Raw genomic sequence first — 17,607 nt, 5'->3', positions numbered from 1 at the left:
CATATATTTAGGGCAAGATTCCTGCAACACGAGTCTAGTAAAGTTGGAAAAATTGTCACAGAATCGTTAGCACAACCTGGACTACTAAGAGCAGGAACTAATGGTATGTTTCATTTTATTTACATGTTTTTGTATTATCTTATTTACATGTTTTTGTTTTATTTTATTTTATTTTATTCTATTTTATTACACATATTAGGAGAAAAACCGTTTAGCCTTAATTCAATGAGTAGTGCACAACAAACCACGATAACGGGATCAGTTAATGTTGGTCATGCTCCTCCCACGGTAAGAATGAAATATATAATTGGACTAACTGCTAACAAATTTATTAAGGATATTTTCTATATAATTCTGTGGCTTATAAAAATGGCATTCGAAACTGATGTGTCCAATTAGTTTTTAAACAAAAATTGTTAATTATGTAAGCTAAAAAGTCGCATGAAATTTTATTTAAATAAAATTAAAGTTGTGTCATGTTGAACAATTTACTTCGTATTGTACTAATGAGAAAATGTTTGGCTTTTAACATTACTTTTATTATTTTTTGTTATTTTATTTGCAGATCATTACAGAGGAATATGAAATTTTAGAATTTGACCAAATAGAATATTGGCATACCGTGTATTAGACACCAATATTAACTTACATTCATTTTGCACATCTTAAATTTCATATTGGTCAACTGGTATATGTTAACATCTAACTCTCAAATAAAATATACAAAAAATAATAATAAATTGCACTGGTAAATAATGTGGTGAACGAGTAACTTTCGAAATTAATTTACCTATTCTACGAAACGGTTAATAGGCTAATCGCAGAAACTCTTCTAATCAATTACATTCTATTAAGTCTAAGCTTGTACTAAATTCTAACTTAAACAAAAAAATTGTTTCATGTCTTTCTCGGAAAACAGACGGCAGAGTAGGTAGATATAGTTTTCCGATTTGTACATATTGTAGCTTCCTAACACCTGTAGAGAACGCCCTGTACATAACACCCAAAGCATCTTACTCAGCACCATCACGTGCTCACACCAATAACTTGTGTTTTCCGGTGGTCAGGTGCAACAGACAAAGGTCACTTCGGTCCTGTCCGAGCCCCAAAGGGGCCTACTTACTACTATTTCGGCTACTCAGAGTCGCATCAAAGAGTCAGAAATTGAACTGGAAAGCAGGGCTCATATACCAGAGCTAGGTACGGATGCTGCTTCAATGAAATGGAAGGAAGTCACATTGGACACAAGAAAACAGAATGTGGGATCCCAGATAGCTGCCATGAACGCTGCCACGGCTCAGGTCGTTACATTGACATCAGGTCCACAGGATGAAGTGGATCATAATGCCGTTGGAGCTGCCATAACAACAATCGGCAGCAATTTGCCAGAGATGACCAAAGATGTTAAAGTCATTGCCACCCTAATGGAGGACAGTGATATGGGTGACAAGTTGCTAGAGGCCACAAGGAAGTTATGTACTGCCTTTAGTGACTTGCTCAAGGCGGCAGAACCCGAATCCAAAGAGGTAACATTCTTTTATTCAAACAATGTCAAAAATTACAATAATTTTGTATTGTGTTTAGCCACGTCAAAATCTCCTTAATGCTGCATCCAGAGTGGGAGAAGCTACTACCCAGGTCCTGGCTACTATCGGAGAAGAAACTGATGAAAATAAGGAGCTACAAGACATGCTCCTTTCTTTGGCCAAAGCAGTGGCTAGCACAACCGCTCGCCTCGTATGGAGTGCCAAAGACATTGCATCAACTTGCGATGATCAACAAGTGCAAAATAGAGTCATCGGTGCTGCAACTCAGTGTGCTTTAGCTACTTCCCAACTCGTCGCATGTGCTAAGGTAAAATGTTAGAATTTGAAATTTTTATCTGCTTAACTGTTTTATCGTCTTTAAAGTACTTCATTCATTTGTGGAAGCAGGTAAAATGCACTGAAAACTGAACAAACAGCATGATCGTTATCTTCTATTCACTGAACTGAAGTGATACGGTCGAAGTAATACACGTTTTCTTCAGATTCTTGAAAACCTTGCACCAAAATTACTATAAGATTTTTACAAATTATATTTCCTGCTATTCACAATTAATCACAACAATTTGCACAATCTTCTTATCACTATGATTCTTTTATAAATCAGTTCTTGGCAATAGAAATTCGGATTTTTAATTCAAATTTCTTCTGTATAGACATATCTAATCTTAAGTCATTTGTCTACTTTTAGGTTGTGGCTCCAACTTTGCAGTCGCCCGCTTGTCAAGAACAACTCACGGCGGCTGTCCGCGAAGTAGCTAAGGCAGTTGAGAATCTGGTTTCTGTATGCAACGAAGCATCGCCCGATGAAAATCTTAGCGGTAAATTGCAAGAAGCCGCATCAGAAGTCTCAAAAACATTGAATGCTCTCCTTAACCACATTAAATTGGGATCTCGAGAAAAAGCAAAGGAATCGGTCCAAGAACAAAGTGTGGAAGAAATTTACATGGCAACAGATAAATTACACGCTGCATCCGGTGACGCCAACGAAATGGTGAAACAAGCTCGTAGATTGGGTCAAGCTACTGCACTCCTTATACAAAGCATTAAAGGTGAAGCCGAAAAATTGCCCAGCGATTCTGACATCCAACGCAGATTATTGGCGGCAGCCAAAACTTTGGCCGATGCCACAGCAAAAATGGTAGAAGCAGCCCGTCAATGCGCCAATAATCCGCATGATGTGGGCTATCAAGACGTCTTGAGGAAAACTGCAGAAGACCTTCGCGACGTGACAACAGTGGCCGCTACCACTCCAGCCCTCAGGTCTAAATTAGTAGAGCGAGTGCAAGTTTGTGCCAAGAAGGCAGTCTCCTCAGCGACTCAATGCATAAACGCCGCCCAGGCCAGTCATTCATTCAACACCAACACGGCTACAAAGGAGCAACTCAAATCTGATACTCGGGAGCTAGCTGAACAAATTCCTCCTCTTATTAATTCGCTTAAGGCACATGGTGCCAATCCTGAAGATAACCATGTCCAATCAGAGCTTATGTATGTAGCGGAGGTGTTCTTACATCCTGCTCAACACTTTGTTCAATCTTCTCGATCTGTACTGCCAACCGTCACCGAGCATTCTGTAACCGAACAACTCTCCATGACCAGTCATCAACTGAACACGGATTTGGGCGATTTGCGTATCGCTTTAAGTAGAGCTAAACCTGTGTGTCAAGGTATGGGTCTCGAAGCTGCCCAACAACTCATCGCCGATCTTCAAGATGAATTAAATGAATTCGAACGCGCCGTAGAAGCCCACAAATTAAGACCATTGCCAGGCGATACACCCGAAAAAGGCTCTTATCAAATTACGTCTAGTACTAAGCTGATAAATCAAAATGTGGCTCAATTATTGAGCGCTGCATCTCAGGGCAATGAAATGTACACAGCGCAAGCTGCCAAAGATACCGCTCACAGTTTGAGGAACTTAACTGGTGGAATTAGATCTGTAGCATCGACTACCGACAATCCGGAAATGCAACGCAAATTAATCAAATCTGGACAAGATGTACTCATGCATTCAGCCAAATTGGTAGATGAAGCGCAAAAAAGTTTGCACTCTGTTAATTTGACGCCAGGTTTACAAACAGCCGCAAAAGAAATTTCCGCATCACTAACGAAAACGGTAGGATGCTTACCTGGTCAGAAAGACGTAGACAACGCTATAACAAACATAATTCAATGGACATCCAGAATTGAAACCACCTCTTATCCTCAAACAAACAGAAGCTATGGGGAACTTCAAAAAGAGTTGAGCGATGCAGCCGCCCACCTAAACGAAACTAGTTCTGTTGTTGTTTCATCTGTTAAAAGTCCTGTTCAGCTAGCCTCATCATCCAAGGACTTCAGTAATGCCTTTAACGATCTTCTCCAAGTTTCATTAGAAATGGCCGGACAGCAAACTGATACAGGAGTACAAGGAGAGATGGTTGACTCCTTGAAACATGTGTCAACCTCTTCCAGTGCTCTTCTTACCACTGCCAAATCTTTATCAGCCGACCCTAATCTACCAAATGGCAAAAATCAATTGACTGCGGCTGCTAGAGCTGTAACTGAAAGCATCAACCATTTGGTTAACGTTTGTACATCCGCAACGCCAGGACAAAATGAATGTGACAACGCTATTAGAAAAATCAAGGCTACGAGATATTTGTTGGAAAATCCCACTGAACCTGTAAATGATTTGTCTTACTATGAAGCTTTGGAGACCGTCCTCGAAAACAGCAAAATTTTGGGTGAAGGAATGACAGGAATCACCAACTGTGCCAAAGCTCCAGATCCAGAGAAATTCTCTGAGTACATTAACACCTTTAGTGGTGTCATTTGTTCGCTTGTTGAAGCATCGGCCCAATCCGCATATCTTGTAAGTAACCTTAAATTAAACAATCGCCTTTTTTACATCAATTTTAATCCTATTAGGTGGGTGCTTCGGACACAACAAGCGTTGCTGGTCGCCCAGGATTGCTGGACCAGTCACAGTTCGCTCGAGCTTCTCAAGCCATCCGGCAGGGTTGCGCTGATCTCTCGAACCCAACAAATCCTCAGAAACAGGTGCTAGATGCCGCCACAATGATCGCTAAACATACAAGTGCCCTTTGTAACTCATGTAGAAACGCTAGTAACAAAACAACCAATCCCGTAGCCAAGAGACACTTCGTTCAAAGCGCCAAAGCTGTAGCCAATTCTACTGCAGCATTGGTTAAAGAAATAAAGATTCTGGACTCGGATTATTCCAACGAGAACAGAAGGAGGTGTGCTGAAGCTACGAAACCCTTGCTAGGTTAGTCCTATTGCCTAAATCCAATAATATTATATACATTGATATTTTTTTGTACAGAGGCAGTGGACAGTTTGTGCGTGTACGCAGCCTCAAGCGAGTTTGCCTCGATTCCGGCTAAAATTTCGGAAGAAGGTAAACAGGCGCAGCAACCGATACTTAAATCTGGTCAATCCCTCATCGATTCTTCCACATCTGTACTAAACGCCACCAAAACTCTCATTGTTAATCCGAAACATCCGTCTGCCTGGCAACAGTTTGCTAGCAGTTCTAAATCGGTGTCTGATTCCTTCAAACAATTGGTGCAAGACATTAAGTAAGTATAAGTATTAATTTAATAACTCAATATTCATTTTTAATTTGGAAATATGTTATTAATTCATTCGTGGTTGTTATAGAAAAAGTTCTCCTGGTCAAAACGAATGTATTAAGGCCGTGGAAATTCTTACCAACCATTTGAAGACATTGGATGCCGCGTACATGGATTCAGTATCGCAATCTTTAAAACCAAGAAGGAACGCCTCCCTTCCAGTTTTCAGTCAGCAAGTCGAACGTTCTGCTGGTGGTTTGTTGGATACCATTGAACCACTGAGACAGGCTGCCAAATACGAAGCTGAAAACATTGGCCACTGTGTCAATCAACTTGTGCAGTACTTCGAACCTTTAGTTCAGAACACCATTGGCGCTGCTTCCAACATCAGCAATTCAAAGCAGCAAACGGTACTCTTAGATCAAGCAAAGTCTGTCACCGAATCCGCCGTACAATTAACATACTTAACTAGAGAATGTGGAGGCAATAGAAAAGTAAGTCTATATAAAGTAACTATACTTATGTAATATCAATTTCTAAACTAATATTTTTTTACAGACCGTAAATATTCACAAAGATATAGATGAAACTGCCGCAACACTTCGCGACACCATTCAAGAGTTGGTGACCAGCCTTGAAAACATTTCAACCCAAAGCGGCATTGTTTCCGGCGTGATTGACAGCATTACTCGTTCGATGACCCATCTTACTGACCATCGGGCCTCACTAATACTTTCAGAAAGCGACGGCTATGTGGATTATCAGACCAGGATGGTGAACGCCGCTAAGGAAATTGCTAAGATCAGCAGCGACATGGCCGCTAAGGCCGCTTCGGACACTCAACAGCTAGCTCCTTTGTCTGCCGACTTGGGACACAAGTACCATCAGCTGGCCAGTGACAGCGTCGGAGCTGCCGCTTCAGCTAGTAACGTGGAAGTAGCAATCAAACTTAAGGAAGTGGTCCATCAACTTGGTGCTGCTTGTACAGAATTGATTCAGACCGGAGGACAATGTTTGATTCAAAAGGATGACATAATTTTGCGACAGATCGGAGATTGTTCCAGAAACGTGGCCGAAAAAGTGTCATACGTGTTGGCCACGTTACAGTCTGGCTCCAGAGGAACACAAGCTTGCATAAACGCCGCATCTACAGTTTCCGGAATAATCGGCGACTTGGAAACGACAATTATGTTTGCCACTGCCGGCAATTTGAACCCGGAGAACGAGCACGAATCGTTCGCCGATCACAGGGAAAACATACTGAAGACCGCCAAAGCTTTGGTCGAGGACACGAAGACGTTGGTGGCTGGCGCTGCGTCTACACAAGAACAACTCGCAGTGGCTGCACAAAATTCAGTTGCTACTATAGGTAATGTTTAAACTGTGACTTGTATTACTGTTGTAGCTAATTTTATGTTGTTGTTCCAGTGCAACTCGCGGATGTTGTCAAGCTGGGTGCTATGAGTTTGTCCTCTGACAATCCTGACTCGCAAGTAATGCTCATTAACGCAGTCAAAGACGTCGCTTCCGCCTTAGGAGATCTGATTCACGCCACCAAGGCAGCCAGCGGCAAACCCATCAGCGATCCCGCTATGAGTCACCTAAAGGAGAGTGCCAAGGTACGGTTTTTGTCGACGTATTAGCTTCTTTTGTTAACGCTGTTATTTTTCTCTAATGTTAATAAACCTAATGTATAATCAGTGTTTTGGATTTAAAAGATTATTAAAACGGTTCTAAAACACGCCGATCCCAAGTTTGTAACAAATATGATACAAAAAAAAGATGGCGCTACACAAAATTGCATAAAAAGAAATTTCAAATCGCTTGGGATCTTGCTTATTTTTGTTGATATTGTTATTAACATTCGGTAAGTACAGATGACGATATAATCCGACATTTCTAACACAACTTTTGTTTGTTAGAGACACCACTTATTATCAATTTAGGGTTTATTTTACTTGAATTTATATTCAAGATGGCGAGTATATTAAAAAGGTTAGTGAATCCAAGTTATTATTTTGGTAAATGGGAACTGCCTTGAGAGAAGCGGGAAAATTGTCTTGCAAAATTGCTTCCAACAATTTGTAAAGAAGATTCTTCCGATATGTGCATGGAAAATGTATAAAGAAACCGTGCAAATACACTTTATCTTGCTTGGGGTTAAACGACATTTCCTCAGAACTAATCTAACAATCCTTTAAAAGTTGATACTGTGTTATTATTGGCCCTTTGAATAAAAAAGCTTTCGAGTTTCGCTTGTAGCGCCATCTAACGTTTTGCATGTGTGTTGTATACTAACTTATTGAAAATGTATGAAATTTGTGGTGGGTGGACTTTAAATAATTGTTTATTAATACGTGTAATCTTCACTTTATATAACACACATGCTAAAACAATTAAAACAGAATCATCGAACATTCGCGACTAATAAACTGATCAAAATGTTGTTTAGAGTCCACCGCGGTAACAAATTTTAAAATCACGGTGGATTATAGTATATGATCTGTTCACCATGTAGTGACCTCCTTGGGAAATGACCACAGGAAACGTTAAATTGTCACTGATTGTACCAAAACATGTTTAATTCCACTGCGGTTTGAAAATTTGAAGAAAATAAATTGATGGTGGTGGATTTTTAACACATGTTTTGATCCACAGCAGGTTCCCGATTCAGATACAGATTGGTGGATATCTGATCAAGAGGAGGAACTGATACGGTTGTTAAGCGACAGCAAAGAAAACATTAGTCTGTCGGACCAACCCATGCAGTCTGATATTGTTCAGTGTTTAGTTTCCGCTTCATCTTAAACACGTATCATGTGTTGTTTTCTTCTGAGTTTTAGATTGATAGAATATTGAGCTTTCAGTCCAATGTAAACGGATTGAAGACCTGTTTTAATCTAGTAAAACTTGTCTAGTCGCTTTGTGTGTGATTGTTGTACTTTTGGGCCATTTTCTTATTAAATTTGCATCAAAATTTTCCTCGCATTTACGAATACATATCATTTGGTTTCATTCAATGGCCGAACCAATTATTTAAATATTTTTCTACGATTTTATTTTGCTTGTTTATTTCAAGTAAACATGCATTACATAAAATATTTTCTTTATTAATAAACCGTGTGGAACGTATGATTATTTTTTGATTGACCTATCACAAAAACCTCTCATACAAATTCATTGGTATGTATTTCGATTTTTGTGTACTATTGGTTTAAACTGGTGGCATTTATTCCTTTATTTCTCTATTATCATTTTATTTATACAAACTAACCATTTTTAGACTATTCCAGCTTTCATAAAGGATTTTTACTTCTAAACGCATGTTTGTTTTAGCCAGTAGATTTCTAACCAGTCTTACAGTGATTCGTTTATTGCAGGTTATGGTAACTAACGTTACATCGCTATTGAAAACGGTTAAAGCAGTAGAAGACGAGCACACCAGAGGTACTCAGGCTTTAGAGGCCACTGTTGAGGCTATTGCTCAAGAAATGAAGGTAATAAATTACGTATTTGATAATATTTTTCAGTGCACTACAAACAATACTTGTTACCTTAAGCGTAATCATGATGACCACTCATATACGACTTAATTTCCAGAGCCTGTACTCAACGGAGGGCCAACGTTCAGTCACTGCCGAAGATTTGGTAAAATGCACCAAAGCCATAACCAACGCCACAGCTAAATGCGTTGCTGCTGGTATCAGCAATAAACAGGACGACATAATTGCCGCAGCAAATCTATCCAGAAAATGCATATCCGACATGCTTATAATCTGCAAGAGCGCTGCTTACACCTTAGCCGAGACTGAAGAACTCAAGGACGAAACTCTGGAGGCCGGTAGATTGTGTGCGGAATACTTCAGAGAATTATTAATCATGATCCTGCAAAGTGGCGGCACTCAAGATATTAAGCAGGTGCTACCAATGATCTCGAGGAAGATTGCGCAATCTGTCACCGAATTGGTCAGCATCGGCAAACGACTCAAGGGTTCCGACTGGGTGGATCCCGACGATCCGACCGTTATTGCTGAAAACGAACTTCTCGGTGCTGCCGCTTCCATCGAGGCCGCGGCTAAGAAACTGGCTAGTTTGCGACCACGTCAGAACATTCAGGTAATTTGATCACTTTAACATTTATCGTACTTTGATGCATATAAACAAAAATATTGTCACTGCGATCTTCCATAAGATATGTTTGATATTCTTGGTTGTTGTTTCGAAAGCACCCAGGAGTCAAACATATTATTATGGCGGACTGCACTACTTCAAACCGTGGTGAGTAGTAATTGGAAAATGAACTATTTCTAACGCTAAGACAATGGCTGACACATGTTTTGTTTCTATAGGCACATCAACCAGATGAATCTCTGAACTTCGACGAGATGATACTCGAGGCGGCGAAATCAATTACCACAGCTACATCAGTATTGATCAAGGCCGCCAGCGCTGCTCAAAGAGAGCTGGTTGATGCTGGTAAGATGTCTAGGTCTCCAGTGTCATCTTCCGACGATGGTCAGTGGTCCGAAGGCTTGATTTCCGCCGCTAGATTAGTTGCCGCTGCAACTCATAGTTTAGTTGAGGCAGCCAATGCTCTCGTTCAAGGCAAGTCCACCTTTAAACAAACTCTTGACGTTTTCAACATGGTATATTTTAGGGGTTGGCAGCGAAGACAAGTTGATAGCGGCTGCTAAGCAAGTAGCTAGTTCAACAGCTCAACTTTTGGTCGCCTGCAAAGTGAAAGCCGAAGGCGATACCGACGCCACCCGCCGTTTATCATCTGCTGGTAACGCTGTTATTCGTTCAACTGATAACCTGGTGCGTGCCGCTCAACGTGCCAAGAGCGTGGAAGAAGAGAGGTCACTGATACTCAATACAAAAATGGTCGGTGGAATTGCCCAGGAAATTAATGCACGCACAGAGGTAATTTATTAAAAATGTTTTGTATAAATATATTATCTAATTATATTTTATATTAAACAGGTGCTTAGGATCGAAAGAGAGTTGGAAGATGCACGTAATAAACTTAGTGCAATTCGACAAGCAAAATATAAGCGATATGATACTTCTGGCGACGATACCGATGGATACATCAGTTCGGCGCCCGAAGGCGATTCAAGGTGAGTGGGTAGCCTTAACTCAGGCCACGCCCACTAAATATGTTGGCTTTGTGTTGTAGGTTTGCGGTATAGCGCCTTGTGTTTAATTAATATTTCCCCTTATCCTTCTCTATAATTAGTTTATACTCAATATGAATTCAGTATTTCATCTTATTTAATTGGTAGTATTACTATGAAAACATTGTACTTTTAGTAAAAAACAATGATAAGAATTGTTTTTAAAAATATGTCGGTCATATTTATCTATTCACCATTTTCAAAAAGCACTGTGCACGCATCGCCTGTGTAGTGACGCTCAACCATTTTTGCAATTTCCATTTTTGTATTACTAATTGCAACGTTTTTTGCATGCGATAGTTTGATGACGAGATAGATAGCTTGGTAAGTAGCGAAATCATACTTCTGTTCTTAATTAACCAAAAAATATAACTTTGCATTAAGGTTTTTGTTTGGTGTGGTATTTTAGAATGCAAAGGAATATTTACAAAATCAATGAATTCTTATGGGACACGATCAGTCATTTCATGGTTAAACCAAATTTGTCAAATCAGAATCCATTTTATTGACACTCCAATATTTTTCTCTAAAACAAAACTTTTTATACCATTCTGCACTTCATATACAATATCGTCTATTTTTTAACTTCATTTCATACTAACAGGTTTTGGTATATAAAACACTTGCTTGAGGTATAAAATTATTGGGTTTGTGGTTTGGTAATTTTGGTTTTAAACATATCGGGATCACATTCATTAAATTCATATTTTAACTTATTAAAAATCAATTTATATATTTTTTTGATGTTGTATTTTAAATCCCAGATATAAACGACTATCGTGCAATCCAGAATTTCGAATTACCTTAATAAATAATAATTTATGTTTTTTAGGTACCATCAAGGATATGATAGCTCGCACAGTTTTACATACTCTACCCCACATAAACATTATCAAGAAACATACAGTCAGTTAGAAAGTCCAGACAGAGTAAACTCTTTGGAACGTAACAAAGCTCGCAATATACTTCAATCGCAAATCAACGATTTAGACTCTGCCGTTTATGGTGGTACCAACAGTTATGGTCAAACCTACTCTCCAAGTTACAGTCCAAATTATCCCCACAGTATATATGGAGTAACCAACAACTATGGAACTACATCAAATTACAATTCCTTTACCCAAAACGCACCGAAATTTTCAACACAGTCTCCTAGTTATTCGAACCAGTACAATTATTCCACTACAGCGACTAAGCCAATTTCTCCTTCTGCATACGAACCACCAAGTAAACCATATGAAGTACCAAAATCTTATGAAAGTCCTAGTCATGGTATTTATGGAACAAATAAAGGATCTACAGCATCCAATGCCATTCCCAAACCTTTCAGTACCATGTCACACGACAAATCCTACGAGTACGGGACTACGACTCAGCCATTCAGTACTTTCGCAAAATCATTAGAAACCATAAGCAAATCTGAACAAAAACCAACATCAGATGGCTATTCCAGCTCAGAGTATAGCACAAACACATTTAAAACTCCAGAAGGATACAGAACTGAAACATTCAAATACGAATCTTATCAGTCAAAACCACAAACGCAGTACTCCTCTTCTGCCGAGAAGTATTATACAAGTACTCCTGGTTCAAATTTGCCGTTGAGTCCCATTCACAAAGTGCCTTTCGACGACTTCAAAAATGGCGCCGATTCACAGTTCCATTCCACATTCTCCTCGAACGTAGAGTACATAAACGAGCCGCCGGTGATCAAAGACAATGACAGTTTGGAACAGAAAATGCTAAAGAAGTCTGTGACCCAACAGATTATTGAGAAAAAGACGACAACCATGACTAAGTCAAGTAAACAAGAATCCTCTACGAAAAGTTTTCGATTCGAATGATCATAGCAAATGATTTGCTTGGACGCTGCCAATTTTTAATGTAGTTGTTGTTTTCGGGAATTAATTCGAAAGTGTCCTTATTTGTTGATGGTGCTAATATATGTTTTCTTTTTATGTTAATTATTGTCTTATTAACCAAATATATTAATTGTGCCAATAATATTTTTAGCTTTTGTTTAGCTTGCAGAATAATACAATCGAATATTATTAGTTTTGTATATTATGTTAAGTGATAAATTAAAACTAAATTTATGTTTATATTCCCTAGTGTACTTTGTAAAGTGCCTGTCACTCCTAAAATTGTATATTTTATAAGTTTTAGTTAAATGTAACAAGACTTAATAGTGCCTAAAGATATATATTTATTCATTTTAATATGCAATGTAATTGGAATGTTTTAAAAATATACTTTCTAAACTTAAACATTTGCCAAAATAAAATGTTAACATTTATATGAAGGTATTTTATTTACAAGTAACTTTCCTCAACCCTTGAATAGAAATAAAGGTGAAAATTGCCTCTTAATTTGTGAGTTTTTATCAAATTATTTTTGTATTTACTATATTAGGAATTATATCTTTTTCGAAAAGACTAAAAAAAGAATAGGTGTAATAAAGCATTTTTATCCGGTGGGGGCTGCTGATGCAGGAGAGGCAGTGTCTCACCCATGAAAATAATTTTATTGATATAACATTAATATTAAAAAATACATTTTCTATGTTTTTATTCTTTAAAATAGAATATAGCTTAGTATTTAAACAAAGGTAGAAAGATAATATGTTGTAAGACCGATAATTAAACAAGAAATAACAATTTTACATTAAATTTTAATTCACATTTTGTGCGTCAATTCATTTAATAAGTATATTTAGAATATTTCTATTTTGTTCCAATATTTGCGTATGTTTTAAGGTCGGACTATTGTTTCAATGATAAAGGATCTGAGGCGTGCCTCTAACCAATAACTCCAATAAGTTCCCAAACATTGCCAATTCTTCAATTCCAAGATTCAGTTGTGGAAAGGTTTTTGATAATGCATCTCTCTTTCATTACGATATGTCGTCAATCAGTAATAATACAGAAAAATTTATTAACATAAGAAATGCCGTTGACCTCTTGGATTTCTTATTAAATAAATGTTCCACTTTACATTACTGTGACAAAATGTTTTTTATTAGAGAATTAAATCGCCCAGTTCCTGATTTGAATATTTTAACAAATACGGGACAAAAAACCGCTGATTTCTATATATTGGTACGATAAATTTGATTAGGTAACGGGAAGTATGGTAAGGAATGAATTATTTTGCTGGTCATGTCTTAAATTTATAGCAAAAGCACTGATCATTGGAACTGTATGTTGTCAATTATGCGTAAATAAAAATAAAATATATATTTTTTGTTCTATATATAACATAATATGTCTCACCAGACTCTGAGCCGCCACTGTTTTTATTATTTTTGAGATAACAAAATGTTTAGAATTTGAGCTTGAAACTACCCACTCTTATAAAGTTACACCAACTTATTGCTGGAGAAATTTTTTTATAATCTTACGGAGAAGTTTGAAAACATTTTGAACAATTATTTCAAATTTGAATCGTTTTGTAGAAATAATAAATATTAATATTACACAGACACCCAAAGTGAATGAAAACAATTCTTTTCCACTTATTAGTCATCGAACACACAATCTTCAGATTGTTATTCCTACTTTTAATATCGCACAAATCGTTATCTAGTTATTATTACAATAATAACCACCTTTTACTCAAATAAAATAACATTTTTCATAATACATAAGAAGCATACTATAAAATAATTAAAGTTTAATTATTTATATATTAATATATTACATAATACGCACACTTAATTGATTTTAAATACATTTTCTATGACATATTTATGTCTACGATCCTAAGAACATAAATTCTCCTAATATAAATATAATAAATCTACAATTCAAATGAATAGTGAGTTAATTAATATTTATTTGAATCGTTCAATAATAATAAATATTTAAGCGATTCTATAAACATAACCTAGATGTCTTCTTGATGTTAAACGTAACCTAAATAGTAGTTGAACGTAGTCATCACTTCGTGCTCTACATAATCACAGTTTTTACGAAACATTAGTTTTAAATCGAAAATGGAGTCCATAGATCCTCAAGAAGCACTTAAATTCATGCAATTTGTGAACAATCTAAAACACAGCTCCAGAAGAGGATGGTCAGTGTTAAACATTAAAAATCATGAACAAATTTCTAGTCACATGTATGGTATGGCCATGATGACATTCTTACTAGGCGACAATTCAAAATTGGACAGACTGAAGTGCCTTCAATTAGCTTTAGTTCATGATTTGGCTGAGAGCATAGTTGGTGATATAATTCCAAGTGATAACATACCAGAAGAAAAGAAACACGAAATGGAAGACGAAGCTATGAAGGAAATAACAACTGCAGCAGGTAAGCAATCGTATCTTTATATTATAAATTGTCTAACTTCTTATGTACTATTTTAGGCAGTGAGGCTGGAAAATTGATCTACAATTTGTACAAAGAATATGAAGCTAAGGAAACCCCTGAAGCTAAATTTGTGAAGGATCTGGATAGATTTGATATGTTGTACAGTGCTACATATTATGAAAAAAGAGACAACAAGCCAGAATTCTTAGAAGAGTTCTTTAAATCAACTGAGGGCAAGTTCAACAGTCCGTATATACAAAAGCTTGTCAATATCCTAAAGGCTCAAAGGAAGGAGGCTGCTAAAGCTGTATCCAATGGGGACAAAGTTGAATAATAAATTATTTTCGTTTTCGTTTCGTTTTTCGTTTAAACATATATAATAACTACATTTTATATGTTTATACAAACAAAGCATATTTATCAATGCTTTCATTTTCATCACAATATTTTTAGGCAATTGGTTACTTAAAATTCAATGAATGTGTGAGTTTTTATTATTATTGACTTTTAGTTTTATTCTTAGTATTAACAATCCAGTTCTTATGAATAAAAATTGTGATACTTTTAATATTAAAGTAAATTAAATGTTTCATTTTATATAATTTATTTTATGTTTGATTTTTTTTAGTTTATTGTTTATGTTTCATAAATAAACTTATTTATGTAAAATGTTTTTTTAATTATAAACACAATAACACAATTATTTAAGATTGTATACAGATAAGTTAATTGAAATAGAAAAATATATTTTCTATTATCGCTTGTTTCTGCATTTCGGGCGAGAAAGAGAAAGAGAAAAACTGATATATACTTATATTTTTAATTTGATCATTATTTACAGATAAACAAATTTGAATAAAAAATAATATTCATATTTAATTTAATAATAAAATATTTAAATATTACTCTCTATCTTAAAATTATGATACAAGAATACAAATTTTCTTTCTCATTTTTTAACTTCTCAATCATGTATTACATAAAATAAAATAAATTGTTCTATACTAAAAATCTCATTTAACCTAACAAGGTATTTGAGCAACAAAAAATTGTTGTTAAAGCAAAGGTCATAATCACCTTCAGTTTATAAGACACTTCTAGAATTTCAGAACAATACCATTGACCCATTTACAGATAGTATTTTATTTTCCATTATATAATATATTTTATAATATACCTAGAGTATGTCCAAGTAAATTATTCTTGGTAATATTTTTGTATTTTTTATTATGCTAAATTTTTAATAAATTATAATATTATAAATTACCCACACTAATAAATATTAGTCCATATACGTTCATTTATATGAGATGTATAAAAAGTATTTTGTGTAATTCTAGAAACCCAAATACATATATACATTTGTTGTACTCACTCTAGATATCATATAAAGACCAAGGAACTCAGGAAGGTTTGGAGTTTAGCCACTAAAAATGACCTTTTTGAACAATATATTTCACAATTTAGTCTCCTGATCCGTCTCGAAAGCTAGATCAAATTAGAACCAAAAAGAGAAGTGAAAATATCTGGTCTGGTTCAATATGTACTAATATTATGAATTGAATGCATTTGTTGCTCAATGAAAAAACAAATTTTATTTCCTAGCAATATAAAACAATATTTTAGATATGCCAAACAGTGACGTTAAAACTCTCTTCCACTTTCACACGCAAACAGCAAGTAAATAGAAAATTCCGTAAAAAACGACACAAATACTTCGAATGCGCCAAGTATCGACCTATCTTTACCTATAGTAACTCAAGTACTAAGAAACCATCAGGTAGCTATACAATTATTTTCAAAACACACTCAAAAGTAAAACGTTTCAGAATGTCAAACCGGCTAAATGAAATGGACGATGAACCTCCAAAGCCAACAAACAATAATACTGGAGGTGAGAAGACCGCCGAGGCCGAGGAGGACAAAACCAGATCCATTGTAGGCCGTAGAATTCCCACTTGGTTGTCTACGATCGATTGGGCTTTCAGATGGCTGATCTATTTGTACGAGATGTACAGAAAGTACTCCATATAATTTTATAACTTGATAACCACACGACAAAAATATTTAAGTTTTTATTTTTATATTTTACTATTGTGACATGATAAATTCTAAATTATACCCGCTCCACTTCAATTATGCTGTACAATTTGTAAAACTTTTAATAAAAATTAAATCGATTGGATAGAAGTCTTATTTTTATCTAAAGATTCTACATATATTCATCTTGAAATAATATACATGATGTATCTATCTAAAATTTGGATTCCAAACTTTCTAAAGGAGGATTGTAAAAGTTTTAATATCATTAAAGTTCAAGTTGAAATTGCATGAGTATCTTAAATTTCAATTCCTTTAAAGAGAAGCTGAACTTTAAAGAGCGCATTTAGTTAATTTTTGCATAATATTTTTAATCAGTACCAATAAAAAATATTCGAATTCACAAATTTATGTCGTCGGATGAGCGCAAAGATGACTGGTTGCAATCGCCATACAGAAACTGTGAAGACGAAGAAGTGTGCCATAAAACAAAACAAGTTTATTACCTAATAATATATTATGATATATGTCAATCAAACTTTGACATTAAAAGTCTCTACATTTGGACACACACATCAAAGAAATAGAAAATTCTCCCAAAAGCAACAGAAATATTACAAAGGCAGCAAGTTTATATCACTACCTAAAGAAGAATGTCTAACAGGATATATGGAATTAAAGATCTAGCTTCAGAAAAGACATACGATGACCCTAATATGACATTCGCTATAGTCACGGAGGAATATGCTGAATCTACTGTAAGTCGCAAAATTCCCACTTGGTTGTCTGCCATCGCATCCGCTTTGAATTGGCTCGTATATTTGTATGATATTTATAGAAGATATTCTGATTAATCTTTAATTAATATTGAATAACTTACACCACTCCATCAATAAATAATGTAATAAAAATTTTTAATGTTTTATTATCTTATATATATAAAGAAATCTGA

At 35.8% G+C, this 17,607-nt stretch overlaps 2 protein-coding genes and 1 long non-coding RNA gene across 9 annotated transcripts in view; all 3 read left to right on the top strand.

Moving 5' to 3' along the window:
* The window catches only part of LOC109602479 (talin-2), a 37,059-nt gene extending 24,461 nt beyond the window's left edge, over positions 1-12,598 (top strand). For 3 of the 7 annotated variants that reach the window (XM_049961849.1, XM_049961850.1, XM_049961851.1), the window contains 16 exons: positions 12-103; positions 200-288; positions 1,068-1,526; positions 1,585-1,854; positions 2,236-4,401; positions 4,458-4,818; positions 4,876-5,131; positions 5,214-5,619; positions 5,684-6,494; positions 6,554-6,744; positions 8,506-8,622; positions 8,726-9,241; positions 9,475-9,730; positions 9,783-10,048; positions 10,109-10,245; positions 11,135-12,598. In XM_049961849.1, coding sequence (XP_049817806.1) covers positions 12-103; positions 200-288; positions 1,068-1,526; positions 1,585-1,854; positions 2,236-4,401; positions 4,458-4,818; positions 4,876-5,131; positions 5,214-5,619; positions 5,684-6,494; positions 6,554-6,744; positions 8,506-8,622; positions 8,726-9,241; positions 9,475-9,730; positions 9,783-10,048; positions 10,109-10,245; positions 11,135-12,146 — 7,405 coding nt within the window. In that variant the 3' untranslated portion in view covers positions 12,147-12,598. Of the gene's footprint in view, positions 1-11; positions 104-199; positions 289-1,067; positions 1,527-1,584; positions 1,855-2,235; positions 4,402-4,457; positions 4,819-4,875; positions 5,132-5,213; positions 5,620-5,683; positions 6,495-6,553; positions 6,745-7,783; positions 8,258-8,505; positions 8,623-8,725; positions 9,242-9,474; positions 9,731-9,782; positions 10,049-10,108; positions 10,246-10,304; positions 10,627-11,134 lie in introns of those variants that run through there. The other 4 variants (XR_007547081.1, XM_049961852.1, XM_049961855.1 and 1 more) reach the window with 4 other exon arrangements.
* Positions 12,599-14,153: 1,555 nt separating this feature from the next.
* LOC109602262 (5'-deoxynucleotidase HDDC2) lies at positions 14,154-14,966 on the top strand. Its single transcript, XM_020018594.2, has 2 exons — positions 14,154-14,615; positions 14,672-14,966. The coding sequence occupies exons 1-2, from the start codon at positions 14,297-14,299 to the stop codon at positions 14,947-14,949; spliced, it is 597 nt and encodes a 198-aa protein (XP_019874153.1). The 5' UTR covers positions 14,154-14,296; the 3' UTR covers positions 14,950-14,966.
* Positions 14,967-16,179: 1,213 nt separating this feature from the next.
* LOC126266520 (uncharacterized) lies at positions 16,180-16,805 on the top strand. Its single transcript, XR_007548852.1, has 2 exons — positions 16,180-16,395; positions 16,445-16,805. It is a non-coding gene; the product is annotated as an uncharacterized LOC126266520 (long non-coding RNA).
* The last annotated feature ends 802 nt before the right edge of the window (positions 16,806-17,607 follow it).

This window comes from Aethina tumida, chromosome 1 (assembly GCF_024364675.1).
Source record: "Aethina tumida isolate Nest 87 chromosome 1, icAetTumi1.1, whole genome shotgun sequence".
In the NCBI taxonomy this organism is placed as follows: Eukaryota; Metazoa; Arthropoda; class Insecta; order Coleoptera; family Nitidulidae; genus Aethina; species Aethina tumida.
The sequence above is the reverse complement of the archived record's forward strand: the minus strand, read 5'-3'. Positions and strand labels throughout refer to the sequence as shown.

Excerpts from the sequence above, each read along its gene's own strand:
- LOC109602262 (XM_020018594.2), top strand. The coding sequence starts at position 14,297 with ATGGAGTCCATAGATCCTCAAGAAGCACTTAAATTCATGCAATTTGTG. Across the intron at positions 14,616-14,671 it reads GGAAATAACAACTGCAGCAG|GCAGTGAGGCTGGAAAATTG; the intron begins GTAAGCAATCGT and ends GTACTATTTTAG.